At 43.1% G+C, this 16,005-nt stretch overlaps 1 protein-coding gene across 1 annotated transcript in view; it reads left to right on the forward strand.

The window, feature by feature from the left end:
- The window catches only part of WNT11 (Wnt family member 11), a 156,916-nt gene that overhangs the window by 76,702 nt on the left and 64,209 nt on the right, over positions 1 to 16,005 (forward strand). The window contains exon 3 of the mRNA XM_075337593.1: positions 10,768 to 11,003. Coding sequence (XP_075193708.1) covers positions 10,768 to 11,003 — 236 coding nt within the window. The remainder of the gene's footprint in view (positions 1 to 10,767; positions 11,004 to 16,005) is intronic.

A 16,005-nucleotide genomic window follows, 5' to 3' on the forward strand; every position in this document is an offset into this window, starting at 1 on the left:
TTTAATATTTTGTGGAATAACCCTTGTTTGCAATTACAGCTAATAATCGTCTTTTATAAGACCTGATCAGGCCGGCACAGGTCTCTGGAGTTATCTTGGCCCACTCCTCCATGCAGATCTTCTCCAAGTTATCTAGGTTCTTTGGGTGTCTCATGTGGACTTTAATCTTGAGTTCCTTCCACAAGTTTTCAATTGGGTTAAGGTCAGGAGACTGACTAGGCCACTGCAACACCTTGATTTTTTCCCTCTTGAACCAGGCCTTGGTTTTCTTGGCTGTGTGCTTTGGGTCGTTGTCTTGTTGGAAGATGAAATGACGACCCATCTTAAGATCCTTGATGGAGGAGCGGAGGTTCTTGGCCAAAATCTCCAGGTAGGCCGTGCTATCCATCTTCCCATGGATGCGGACCAGATGGCCAGGCCCCTTGGCTAAGAAACAGCCACCACCATGCTTGACTGTAGGGATGGTATTTTTGGGGTCGTATGCAGTGCCATCCAGTCTCCAAACGTCACGTATGTGGTTGGCACCAAAGATCTCGATCTTGGTCTCATCAGACCAGAGAACATTGAACCAGTCTGTCTCAGAGTCCTCCAAGTGATCATGAGCAAACTGTAGACGAGCCTTGACATGACGCTTTGAAAGTAAAGGTACCTTACGGGCTCGTCTGGAACGGAGACCATTGCGGTGGAGTATGTTACTTATGGTATTGACTGAAACCAATGTCCCCACTGCCATGAGATCTTCCCGGAGCTCCTTCCTTGTTGTCCTTAGGTTAGCTTTGACTCTTCGGACAAGCCTGGCCTCGGCACGGGTGGAAACTTTCAAAGGCTGTTCAGGCTGTGGAAGGCTAACAGTAGTTCCATAAGCCTTCCACTTCCGGATGATGCTCCCAACAGTGGAGACAGGTAGGCCCAACTCCTTGAAAAGGGTTTTGTACCCCTTTCCAGCCTTGTGACCCTCCACGATCTTGTCTGTGATGGCCTTGGAATGCTCCTTTGTCTTTCCCATGTTGACCATGTATGAGTGCTGTTCACAAGTTTGGGGAGGGTCTTAATTAGTCAGAAAAGGCTGGAAAAAGAGATAATTAATCCAAACATGTGAAGCTCATTGTTCTTTGTGCCTGAAATACTTCTTAATACTTTAGGGGAACCAAACAGAATTCTGGTGGTTTGAGGGGTTGAATAATAAATGACACTCTGAATAAACTTTTCACAATTTAAAAAAAAAAAAAAAAAAGAAATAACATTCTTTTTTGCTGCATTTCACACTTCCAGGCTGATCTACAGTCCAAATGTCACAATGCCAAGTTATTCCGAATGTGTAAACCTGCTAAATCTGCAGGGGGTTGAATACTACTTGTAGGCACTGTATATATATATATAGTGGGACATACCAGCCAACTTGTAATGGCAAGAAGAGGGACATGTATTACAGCATGTTTACAGTATTTATGCCTCTACGTTCTCATCCACTACATTACCACTTTTATGACTCCCGTTGCCCCCCAAAGGTGAATTAAACACAAAGTATGATGTCCCCGACAGTACACCCCACACACAGACAGTATGATGACACTGCAGTGCCTGCAACACAATATGAAGCCCCCTCACAGGAGGAGGATCCCACGGTGCTCCCCACACAGTATCATGGCTCCCGGAGCACTTCCGACAGTATAATGCCCCCTACACAAAATGATGGCTCCCACAGCTTCCACACACACTATCATAGACACCACAAACAGTACCATGGCCAACACAGTGCCCTACAGAGAATTAGGATTAGTTAGTCTTCTTATCATGGCCGCAGGGCTCTTGACATTTAATGATCCCCCATAGAGCATTTTGGTCTGACACATAGTATAATTGCCCCCAGACACAAAATCATGGCCCCCACACTCGTTATCATGGCCCCATACTCTATATGATGCTCCTTCTGTTTTCTGATGATATAGATACCATTGAAATGTAGACGCTAGGGAAACGTTGCCACCTGGATCGGGCCCTAGCGACCATGTAATCTGCCGCTATTAGTGATACACTCAAATCACCTCTGAAGGACGAATGGGATCTCTGTCCTTTGGATGGGAATTTATTATTTCCTGCAAAACCTCAAAACACACCCTGACCGCTGCAGAAACTTATAATATACACCATGACTGCTGCAGAACCTCATAATATACACCCTGACTGCTGCAGACTCTCATAATATACACCCTGACTGCTGCAGAACTTTATAATATGCACCCTGACTGCTGCAGAACTTTATAATATGCACCCTGACTGCTGCAGACTCTCATAATATGCACCCTGACTGCTGCAGAACCTCATAATATGCACCCTGACTGCTGCAGAACCTCATAATATGCACCCTGACTGCTGCAGAACCTCATAATATGCACCCTGACTGCTGCAGAACCTCATAATAGGCACCCTGACTGCTGCAGAACCTCATAATATGCACCCTGACTGCTGCAGAACCTCATAATATACACCGTGACTGCTGCAGAAACTTATAATATACACCCTGACTGCTGCAGAAACTTATAATATACACCCTGACTGCTGCAGACTCTCAAAATACACACCCTGACTGCTGCAGAACCTCATAATATGCACCCTGACTGCTGCAGAACCTCATAATATACACCGTGACTGCTGCAGAAACTTATAATATACACCCTGACTGCTGCAGAAACTTATAATATACACCGTGACTGCTGCAGAACCTCATAATATACACCCTGACTGCTGCAGAACTTTATAATATACACCGTGACTGCTGCAGAACTTTATAATATACACCCTGACTGCTGCAGAACCTCATAATATGCACCCTGACTGCTGCAGAACTTTATAATATACACCCTGACTGCTGCAGAACTTTATAATATACACCCTGACTGCTGCAGACTCTCATAATATATACCCTGACTGCTGCAGAACCTCATAATATGCACCCTGACTGCTGCAGAACCTCATAATATGCACCCTGACTGCTGCAGAACTTTATAATATACACCCTGACTGCTGCAGAACTTTATAATATACACCCTGACTGCTGCAGAACCTCATAATATGCACCCTGACTGCTGCAGAACTTTATAATATACACCCTGACTGCTGCAGAACTTTATAATATACACCCTGACTGCTGCAGACTCTCATAATATATACCCTGACTGCTGCAGAACCTCATAATATACACCCTGACTGCTGCAGAACCTCATAATATGCACCCTGACTGCTGCAGAACTTTATAATATACACCCTGACTGCTGCAGAACTTTATAATATACACCCTGACTGCTGCAGAACCTCATAATATGCACCCTGACTGCTGCAGAACTTTATAATATACACCGTGACTGCTGCAGAACTTTATAATATACACCGTGACTGCTGCAGAACCTCATAATATGCACCCTGACTGCTGCAGAACCTCATAATACACACCCCGACTGCTGCAGAACTTTATAATATACACCGTGACTGTTGTAGAACTTTATAATATACACTCTGACTGCTGCAGAACCTCATAATATGTACCCTGACTGCTGCAGAACTTTATAATATACACCCTGACTGCTGGAGAACCTCATAATATGCACCCTGACTGCTGCAGAACCTCATAATATGCACCCTGACTTCTGCAGAACCTCATAATATGTACCCTGACTGCTGCAGAACCTCATAATATACACCCTGACTGCTGCAGAACCTCATAATATGCACCCTGACTGCTGCAGAACCTCATAATATGCACCATGACTGCTACAGAACCTCATAATATACACCCTGACTGCTGCAGAACTTTATAATATACACCCTGACTGCTGCAGAACTTTATAATATACACCGTGACTGCTGCAGAACTTTATAATATACACCGTAACTGCTGCAGAACTTTATAATATACACCCTGACTGCTGCAGACCCTCATAATACACACCCCGACTGCTGCAGAACTTTATAATATACACCCTGACTGCTGCAGACCCTCATAATACACACCCCGACTGCTGCAGAACTTTATAATATACACCGTAACTGCTGCAGAACCTCATAATATACACCCTGACTGCTGCAGAACCTCATAATATGCACCCTGACTGCTGCAGAACTTCATCATATGCACCCTGACTGCTGCAGAACTTTATAATATACACCGTGACTGCTGCAGAACTTTATAATATACACCGTGACTGCTGCAGAACCTCATAATATGCACCCTGACTGCTGCAGAACCTCATAATATGCACCCTGACTGCTGCAGAACCTCATAATATACACCGTGACTGCTGCAGAAACTTATAATATACACCCTGACTGCTGCAGAAACTTATAACATACACCGTGACTGCTGCAGAACCTCATAATATACACCCTGACTGCTGCAGACTCTCATAATATACACCGTGACTGCTGCAGAACTTTATAATATACACCGTGACTGCTGCAGAACTTTATAATATACACCCTGACTGCTGCAGAACCTCATAATATGCACCCTGACTGCTGCAGAACTTTATAATATACACCCTGACTGCTGCAGAACCTCATAATATGCACCCTGACTGCTGCAGAACTTTATAATATACACCGTGACTGCTGCAGAACTTTATAATATACACCGTGACTGCTGCAGAACCTCATAATATGCACCCTGACTGCTGCAGACTCTCATAATATACACCGTGACTGCTGCAGAACCTCATAATATACACCCTGACTGCTGCAGACTCTCATAATATACACCGTGACTGCTGCAGAACTTTATAATATACACCGTGACTGCTGCAGAACTTTATAATATACACCCTGACTGCTGCAGAACCTCATAATATGCACCCTGACTGCTGCAGAACTTTATAATATACACCCTGACTGCTGCAGAACCTCATAATATGCACCCTGACTGCTGCAGAACTTTATAATATACACCGTGACTGCTGCAGAACTTTATAATATACACCCTGACTGCTGCAGAACTTTATAATATACACCGTGACTGCTGCAGAACTTTATAATATACACCGTGACTGCTGCAGAACCTCATAATATGCACCCTGACTGCTGCAGAACCTCATAATATGCACCCTGACTGCTGCAGAACCTCATAATATACACCGTGACTGCTGCAGAAACTTATAATATACACCCTGACTGCTGCAGAAACTTATAACATACACCGTGACTGCTGCAGAACCTCATAATATACACCCTGACTGCTGCAGAAACTTATAATATACACCGTGACTGCTGCAGAACCTCATAATATACACCCTGACTGCTGCAGACTCTCATAATATACACCGTGACTGCTGCAGAACTTTATAATATACACCGTGACTGCTGCAGAACTTTATAATATACACCCTGACTGCTGCAGAACCTCATAATATGCACCCTGACTGCTGCAGAACTTTATAATATACACCCTGACTGCTGCAGAACCTCATAATATGCACCCTGACTGCTGCAGACTCTCATAATATACACCGTGACTGCTGCAGAACCTCATAATATACACCCTGACTGTTGCAGACTCTCATAATATACACCGTGACTGCTGCAGAACTTTATAATATACACCGTGACTGCTGCAGAACTTTATAATATACACCCTGACTGCTGCAGAACCTCATAATATGCACCCTGACTGCTGCAGAACTTTATAATATACACCCTGACTGCTGCAGAACCTCATAATATGCACCCTGACTGCTGCAGAACTTTATAATATACACCGTGACTGCTGCAGAACTTTATAATATACACCGTGACTGCTGCAGAACCTCATAATATGCACCCTGACTGCTGCAGAACCTCATAATATGCACCCTGACTGCTGCAGAACTTTATAATATACACCGTGACTGCTGCAGAACTTTATAATATACACCCTGACTGCTGCAGACCCTCATAATACACACCCCGACTGCTGCAGAACTTTATAATATACACCGTGACTGTTGTAGAACTTTATAATATACACTCTGACTGCTGCAGAACCTCATAATATGCACCCTGACTGCTGCAGAACTTTATAATATACACCCTGACTGCTGGAGAACCTCATAATATGCACCCTGACTGCTGCAGAACCTCATAATATGCACCCTGACTGCTGCAGAACCTCATAATATGTACCCTGACTGCTGCAGAACCTCATAATATACACCCTGACTGCTGCAGAACCTCATAATATGCACCCTGACTGCTGCAGAACCTCATAATATGCACCCTGACTGCTGCAGAACCTCATAATATGCACCCTGACTGCTGCAGAACTTTATAATATGCACCCTGACTGCTGCAGAACTTTATAATATGCACCGTGACTGCTGCAGAACCTCATAATATACACCCTGACTGCTGCAGAACTTTATAATATACACCCGGACTGCTGCAGAACTTTATAATATGCACCCTGACTGCTGCAGAACTTTATAATATGCACCCTGACTGCTGCAGAACTTTATAATATGCACCCTGACTGCTGCAGAACTTTATAATATACACCCCGACTGCTGCAGAACTTTATAATATACACCCTGACTGCTGCAGACCCTCATAATACACACCCCGACTGCTACAGAACTTTATAATATACACCCTGACTGCTGCAGAACTTTATAATATACACCCTGACTGCTGCAGAACTTTATAATATGCACCCTGACTGCTGCAGAACCTCATCATATGCACCCTGACTGCTGCAGAGCCCCATAATAATACACATCCTTACTGCTGCAAACCGTTATATTATAAAGTTGCAGTGTGTGTCATTAGTGTCTTAGTAGAGCCTCTCTGGATGTTATAACCTGTTACAAACATGATGCATCCAGTGCTTTGCGAAAGTATTTGGCCCCTTTGAATTTTTCAACCTTTTCCCACATTTCAGGCTTCAAACATAAAGATAAAATGTTAATGTTCTGGTGAAGAATCAACAACAAGTGACACAATTGTGAAGGTGATCGAAATTTATTGTTTATTTTAAACTTTTATAAAAAATGAATAACTGAAAATTGGGGCGTGCAATATTATTCATCCCCTTTAAGTTAATACTTTGTAGCACCCCCTTTTGCTGCGATTACAGCTGCAGTCTCTTGGGGTATGTGTCTATCAGTTTTGCACATGGATAGACTGAAATTCTCGCCCATTCTTCCTTTGTAAACAGCTGGAGCTGAGTGAGGTTGGATGGAGGCGTTTGTGAACAGCAGTTTTCAGCTTTCCACAGATTCTCGATTGGGTTCAGGTCTGGACTGTGACTTGGCCATTCTAACACCTGGATACATTTATTTGTGAACCATTCCATTATAGATTTTGCTTTATGTTTGGGATCATTGTCTTGTTGGAAGACAAATCTCCGTCCCAGTCTCAGGTCTTTTGCAGACTCCAACAGGTTTTCTTCAAGAATGGTCCTGTATTTGGCTTCATCCATCTTCCCATCAATTTTAACCATCTTCCCTGTCCCTGCTGAAGAAAAGCAGACCCAAACCATGATGCTGCCACCACCATGTTTGACAGTGGGGATGGTGTGTTCAGGGCGATGAGCTGTGTTGCTTTTACGCCAAACATATCGTTTGGCATTGTGCCCACATAGTTTGATTTAGGTTTCATCTGAGCAGAGCACCTTCTTCCACATGTTTGGTGTCTCCAGGTGGCTTGTGGCAAACTGTAAACAACACTTTTTATGGATATCTTTGAGAAATGGCTTTCTTCTTGCCACTCTTCCATAAAGGCCAGATTTGTGCAGTGTACGACTGATTGTTGTCCTATGGACAGACTCTCCCACCTCAGCTGTAGATCTCTGCAGATCATCCAGAGTGATCCTGGGCCTCTTGGCTGCATCTCTGATCAGTCTTCTCCTTGTGTGAGATGACAGTTTGGATGGACGGCCGGGTCTTGGTAGATTTGCAGTGGTATGATTCTCCTTCCATTTCAATATGATCGCTTGCACAGTGCTTCTTGGGATGTTTAAAGTTTTGGAAATCTTTTTGTTACCAAATCCAGCTTTAAACTTCTTCACAACAGTATCACGGACCTGTCTGTTGTGTTCCTTGGTCTTCATGATGTTCTCTGTGCTTTATACAGAACACTGAGACTATCACAGAGCAGGGGCATTTATACAGAGACTTTATTACACACAGGGGCTTATATTTATCATCATCAGTCATTTAGGACAACATTGGATCATTCAGAGATCCTCAATCAACTTCTGGAGTGAGTTTGCTGCACTGAAAGTAAAGGGGATGAATAATATTGCCCCAATTTTCAGTTTATTGTTTTTTACAAAAGTTTAAAATAAGCAATAAATATAATTCACCTTCACAATTGTGTCACTTGTTGTTGATTCTTCACCAGAACATTAAAATTTTTATCTTTATGTTTGAAGCCTGAAATGTGGGAAAAGGTTGAAAAATTCAAGGGGGCCAAATACTTTCGCAAGGCAATGTATCCAGACACCAGCTTCTGGCAATGTCCCAGATGAATCTTAGCCCATTCCTCATAAGCAATGGCCAGCAGGTGACCATTATTCGTTTTTGTTTCTATACTGCAACCACCTTCACTTCCCACCATAGGTTTTCTTTGAGGTTCAGTCAGGTGATTGTGATGGGCACTCCAGAATTTTCCAGGATGTCATCTGGAACCAAGCCTTGGTGGACTGTGAGATATGCTTAGGATCATTGTCCTCTTGGAAGGTCCAATAACGTCCCAGTTTCAACATCCTCATAGAAAGCCTAATGTTTTCTGAAAAGATTTCCTGGTACTTGATTGAGTCCATCTTGCCCTCCGCACACCCCAGGTTTTCAGTGTCAATGGAAGCAAAGCAGCCGGAGAGCATTACCTAGCCATCAGCACACTTCACTGCAGGCATCAGAGCCATCAACATACTTAACAGTAGACATCACCGAGCCACCGCCATGCTTCACTATAAATATCACTGAACCACCGCCATGCTTCACTATAGATGTCACCGAGCCACCACCGTGCTTTAGTGTAGTCATCAGCACCGCCATGCTGAACTGTAAAAAATAAGAGAACTTGGCATTGAGAAATATGTGATAATTTACTGAATATCTAATGTGGTAATCCAGTTACAATAAATAAGTGTTTCGGTTCCAAACTTTGGACCTTCATCAGAACATAATGGATTGCCTTGAGATGGAGGATCAGTTCTTAGAAGACAAAGTGCAGTGGTAAAGCAGTAACTGTATTCATCACTGATAAAATGCTGTGCTTCACTATAGTCATCTCCAAACCTCCACCATAGTTCAATCAAGTAATTTCCAAACTTCCACCATGCTTCACTGTAGTCATCTCCAAACCTCCATCATGCTTCATTGTAGTCATCTCCAAACCTCCACCATGCTTCACTGTAGTCATCTCCAAACCTCCATCATGCTTCATTGTAGTCATCTCCAAACCTCAACCATGCTTCATTGTAATCATCTCCAAACCTCCACCATGCTTCACTGTAGTCATCTCCAAACCTCCATCATGCTTCATTGTAGTCATCTCCAAACCTCCACCATGCTTCACTGTAGTCATCTCCAAGCCTCCATCATGCTTCATTGTAGTCATCTCCAAACCTCCATCATGCTTCATTGTAGTCATCTCCAAACCTCCATCATGCTTCATTGTAGTCATCTCCAAACCTCCACCATGCTTCACTGTAGTCATCTCCAAACCTCCATCATGCTTCATTGTAGTCATCTCCAAACCTCCACCATGCTTCACTGTAGTCATCTCCAAGCCTCCATCATGCTTCATTGTAGTCATCTCCAAACCTCCATCATGCTTCATTGTAGTCATCTCCAAACCTCCATCATGCTTCATTGTAGTCATCTCCAAACCTCCATCATGCTTCATTGTAGTCATCTCCAAACCTCCATCATGCTTCATTGTAGTCATCTACAAACCTCCACCATGCTTCATTGTAGTCATCTCCAAACCTCCATCATGCTTCATTGTAGTCATCTACAAACCTCCACCATACTTCACTGTAGTCATCTCCAAGCCTCCACCATGCTTCACTGTAGTGATCACTGAATTACCACCATGATTTACTGTATGCGACTAAACCTTAGCACCTACTGCTACCATATCTTGCTGCAGTTATTTGGCAGTCACTTGAAGGTTTTTGACAAACTACCTTTTTAGGAATCTGATGGCAGCCAGTGACAGCTTCCTCTTTCTGCTACATCCAGGTAGTGTAGTCATTATTACTCTTTGACCTTCTCCCTCCAGCTATATCTCTAAGAACATTTAATGCCTTTGCATCTTTTTGTATCTTCTTCCTTCTTTCTGCAGAGCAGTGATCACTTGAAGTTTTTTTGGACCACTCTAATGATATAGCCATATTTTTAACATCCAGTAAAACATCACAGTCAGTAAACCCCCAGCCAGTGCACATGTTTGATGTGTTTTATTTCAAGCACACCTGATGCAACTAATGAAGCCCTTGATTATTGCATCCGGTGCCGGAGACAAATGTGCGCTCGTATAGGGGATACTATTTCAATTCTGACACTTTAACAATCAAGAAAACTTGCATTTTATGGTAAATTTGGAGAAACCACTTATCTGCGTTGTGTTTAGCTATTTATATTGTTCTTGTTTGACTGGTTTATTGCAGAAAGTTTGTAAAATTTGCTAATAAAGCTAATTAACAACATCCTGACTGCTGCAGAATCTCTTTATATGCATCCTGAATGTGGCAGGACTTCCATGTTAATCGAGATGCTATGTTTTCTTTTCTCGCAGAGCATTGTCCAAGACCTCTGCCTCCCTGGCCTTGAATCAGACGCAGCACTGTAAACAGCTGGATGGTTTGGTCTCTTCCCAGATGCAGCTCTGCCGAAGTAACCTGGAACTGATGCAGACCATCATCCAGGCAGCAAAAGAGGTGAAGAAAACCTGTATCAAGGCCTTCTCCGATATGAGGTGGAACTGCTCCTCCATAGAGCTGGCTCCAAACTTCAATCAGGATTTAGAAAGAGGTAAGACCTTCCAATAACATAAAGACGCAGGTCTGTATAGGAGAAGTGACCAGTAACTTAAACAATGATCTAACTGTAAAATTAACAATTTAAATAATCTAATATATAAAGCTGTGTGTATGTGTGTATTTATGTATGTCCGCTAAAGGAATCCGCACCGTCGCATTTACAATCACGAAATTTTGCACAGACACCCCACGAGACTCAGGGAACGTCATAGACTATGTTTTGACGGGAAAATGTAGCCCCGCGCTTTACAGTTACTCTCCAAAAAACCTGCCTCCATTAAACTGAATGGAGGTGGGAACTGCAAGTTATTAATAGCAACTGTCAGTAGTTGCTATAGGAACAAAATAAACTGTTAGTATAAGAAGCTTATGTGTGAGGTAATAAGATGTCAGTGGGGAGGCAGATAGAGAGAGACAGAAAGAGACGGACAGAGAGACGGTGAAAGAGACAGAGAGAGGGAGACAGACAGTCAAAGATACAGACAAAGGCAGACAGCAAAAGAGACGGGCAGATAGGAAAAGAAACAGAGAGACTAGGAAAGAGACTAGGAAAGAGACTAGGAAAGAGACAACGAAAGAGACAGAGACAAGGAAAAAGACAGGGAAAGAGACAGACAATGTAAGAGACAGGGAAAGAGACAGACAGGGAAAGAGACAGGGAAAGACATAAGGAAAGAGACAAAAACAGGGAAAGAGACAAGGAAAAAGATGAGGAAAGAGACAGACGGGGCGAAGAGACAGACGGGGCGAAGAGACAGACGGGGCGAAGAGACAGACGGGGCGAAGAGACAGATGGGGCGAAGAGACAGACGGGGCAAAGAGACAGACGGGTAAAGAGACTGACAGACAGACAAAGAGAGACAGACACAGATACTGATACAGAGACAGACAGAGAGATAGACACAGACAGACAGACATGGATAGAGAGAGAGACACACATGGATAGAGACAGACACACAGACAGAGAAAGAGACAGACAGACACACAGAGACAGACAGGGAAAGAGACAGACAGAGACAGACACACAGAAAGAGAAACACAGTGACAGACAGAAACAGACAGAGCCAGACGGATAGAGCCAGACAAAAAGACAGAGACAGATGGACAGAGACAGACAGACAGAGACAGACAGAAACAGACACACAGAGACAGACACCGAGACAGACAGAGACCGACAGATAGACAGACACAGACAGACAAACAGAGACAGACGGACAGAGACAGACAAACAGAGACAGATGGACAGACACAAACAGACGAAGATGAGAGACAGACAGAGAGACAGTTACTATCCCGGGCAACGCCGGGTACTACAGCTAGTTCTCGATATAAGAAACACTACTACAGTATTTTATAGTACACCCTCTTTATATCAGCAGCTCTCTGCCCCCTCTCACAGCAAGAAGTCTCAGCATGATTTCTCGTGCCAGTGAACCGATGGATGACATCCAGCCAACCAGGCGCATATAACCAGATATTATATATCTGTAAAGGTGGAAAAATTCACCACCAAGACTGACTCACTAGATAAATGAAGGATTCATCTGAACAGCTTACGTGAAGTGAAAAAATCCAACTTTAATTAATTCATTTTTAATTGATATGCATTAAAAAGAATTGTAAATAGAGTCGAAATAACACCAGAAAAAGCTACGTGTATTCCTAAAGAAAAACGTTGGGTACAGAGAACGGACAGTTTATCCAATGGGATCCCTAATCTGTCCCTGTAAAACCCTATAAAAGGAAACCCTGAGTTTCCATGGCGGTTGGTACCCTATAAAGCACACAAAAGAATGGCGCCCCCACTCAACGTTGTCCGTCCCCAGAAGTCCTGTGGGTAACCCTGGAGAGGGAACCTGAGCATATAATTCTATCAGTTGAAAATCACAGACAAAAAGATAATATCATGAGGAGCTGTAGGCGTGCAATAATACCTTACAATGTGTAGTTAGTGATTTTTTTCGCTTCACGTAAGAACATTACCACCATCCACATTCAGAAGTCAGCAAATTTTCTGTACTTGGAAGGGAAGTTGTTTTTTATTGGCAGAAGGCTCTGCCTCAGTATAGGACAGTGCCACTAAAAGCAGTGAATGTGAGGGCAATGTGAGTTATCTGGTCAGGGAGAAAGGGGTAATAACAAGACCTGGTCACTAATGCAAAATGGAGCTTCTTCCCTACCACTTCTTACTTGGCACAACCATCTTTGGGTCCCATCAAGCACCAGGACCTGAGCGCAACTGCTTCTACTGCACCCCTATAGCTAAGCCCAGAACATGTTACAATGTGCAGGGATTTCTCTTAGATTGGGCATATGTTTCTGTCCCCCCCCCCCAGAAATGGATATGTGAATAACCCCATTGACTTGCATGGGTTACTGTATTTTTATGCATCTGTCATGCGATGTTCGGCTTTGCACACACCTGCTGGCATGGCGTCGTCAGACTCTGTTCACACCACAGAGTCTGACAAGCAACTTGAGGCTTCTGGATTGTTAAGCTAGAGCCGGGCGTCGGCTGGTTCAGGTTCACTGGTCTTCGGCTCTGCAGGAGTTAATTCCTGCAGACTTGTGAGCAGGACCTAAGAGCTCAGGTTGCTAATTGCCTTATGCAGCTGTCTCCTATCTATTTAAGGCACAGCATTCTTCCTGTATGTGCTGATGATAGCTTCAGCTTTAGCGATCTCGGTCTTGGTGGTTATCCTGTTTATGGTGATCCATGTTGCGCTTTTCAATTGTGTTAGTGTTCCCCTGTTGTGTGTTCTTTCCTCCCCTTTTCCGTTGTTCCCCTGTACACATATTGTCTCTCCTATGTGTTTTGAGTGCTGTGTGTACAGGTTTCTGTTCTCCCTTGTCCGTGTCATTTTGTGGGGTTTTGTCATTGGCTTGGACTAGAGCTAGGGTCACTCTGGGGGCTCTGACCTGGCTACCATCAAGCCTACCTCCGAAATAAGGAACAGTGCAGATGTCTCATGTCTGAGGACCAGCCTAGGGGCCTCTGTCCTGTCATTACATACCCCATGACAGCATCCCATAAATGGCCTTCTAGTGAGTAGCTTGGGGTGAAAGGTGAGGATCACACTAAAGCATACTGTGCACCCCATGTTCCATGGAACTCAACCGGCCAAATGCTGGGAATATGTTGAGAATTAAAGTGCAAACAAGCCAAAGATAGTGGAGGTAGGAATTGCTGCTAGACTAGGGTAATTCATGTACAAATCCAAAAAAGAAAGTTCATGCCACGCTACAAATTGCAAAGGTGAAGTAAGATTTTTATTAAAAAAGGTGATTAGCCGCCATGCTCAGTAAGTATTTTAATCACACGAAAATCTGTTATGGATATACAGATTTTTAAGAAAGCTCAAAGAAGTCAAAGATAATAAAATACTTTTTCTTTATTGAAATGTCTTCTCTATTATAAAAATACATATATACATAACTCCACTATATAGTACCCAAGGACTGGAAAGGACAGGTCATAAATTAATTAATTATCCCGCATTAACATATGGATTCAAGGATTCATAGTACCCTATAGTTAATTAAACATATATAAGGCTGCAATGAAAATTCAAACTTCCTTTTTTCCAAGTGCAGAAATTATTTAGTAAAAATAGTCACAGCAGCATACCATGTGGTGAACAATAAATAGGTGCAGAGTACCATATATCAATTCCCTATGCCGCTACGGGATTCTCAAATCATTTAGTGCGTTCCCTATTCTGTGGGCATGTAGACAGAACACCACTCCATTAAAATTACACCATAACACGCCACATAGCTTTCAATAGGAGTAGTGACCCCACAAATCCACCACAAAGACCACTTGTATGCGTTACCTATTTGGAGACCTGATATCCACGTCCTGCGACCCCAACACGTGTTTCGCCTTTTCTTCTTCAGGGGACGCCCCCGTGGATATCAGGTCTCCAAATAGGTAACGCATACAAGTGGTCTTTGTGGTGGATTTGTGGGGTCACTACTCCTATTGAAAGCTATGTGGCGTGTTATGGTGTAATTATTCCATCTTAAGTGGGGCTCTGACTCTTTGAGGGTTTGAGGTTGTCTTTGGGTGTCACAACATTGGCACCCTCAGTGTGTGTTCTTTTAAGCTGTATGCTTTTTTAATTGTTTTTAATTATATGTGGTACTTGTGTCTATGTTTAAATAAAGATATTTTTGTACATTATTTATTTGGTGATCCCACTTTTTTGCACATTCCTTCTCTTTGTTGTTGCATCTGATTTCTCTAATGTGCTAAGTGGTTTAGATCCCCCTATCTATTTATTTATCTTTTGGTGCCCTCCCTTCTTTGTTATAAACCAAAGAAGGTCACTCAACAGTTCGTATTCTTCACTTTGCAATATGTAATATCGGGCACAACACTTTCCGTTACGTCCAAATTTTGCCGCCGTTCTACTTGGACAGTCCCTGCTTTCACTGGTCCTGACAGTCCCAGGAATCCCCAGTCCAGTCTCGTAGTATCTCTAAGCTCTATATTTCTCCCATCCGCGTTTTCATGTCATACCTTCTTCCGACAGGAAGGGGATCAGGTGCTCGCAAATGCACCAGGAATCCTTCTTAGGCTGCAGACATTTCCAGTGTATATTCACCTAGGGAGATCCAGTAAGGCCTTGTACAGCTCAGAACGCTGGGAACTCTCTTAGCTATCCAGCCATACCTGCCTCTTTACGCAGAAACCCATTCCTGTCCCTAGACACTAATCCCTCCCATAATGGGCTAGTCCCACCCTTCACTATTTCTGTCCCTGCACTCTGTTGCTGACGACACTGTCTTAAAAAACATTTATATCCATCATAACACTTTCAGTTCTACTATTCTTGCATTACACTAGACCTTTCTAGTTACAACACTAAACATTATATTTTCCATTTCACATGATAATGTTCACTCTAATGTGATTGGTGTCTTCAGGGGCAGGAATATGACTGTCGATCCACTTCCTTACATACATAAGCACGATCGGGTGGGATCAA

The sequence above is a fragment of the Anomaloglossus baeobatrachus genome, chromosome 2 (assembly GCF_048569485.1).
Source record: "Anomaloglossus baeobatrachus isolate aAnoBae1 chromosome 2, aAnoBae1.hap1, whole genome shotgun sequence".
NCBI lineage: Eukaryota > Metazoa > Chordata > Amphibia > Anura > Aromobatidae > Anomaloglossus > Anomaloglossus baeobatrachus.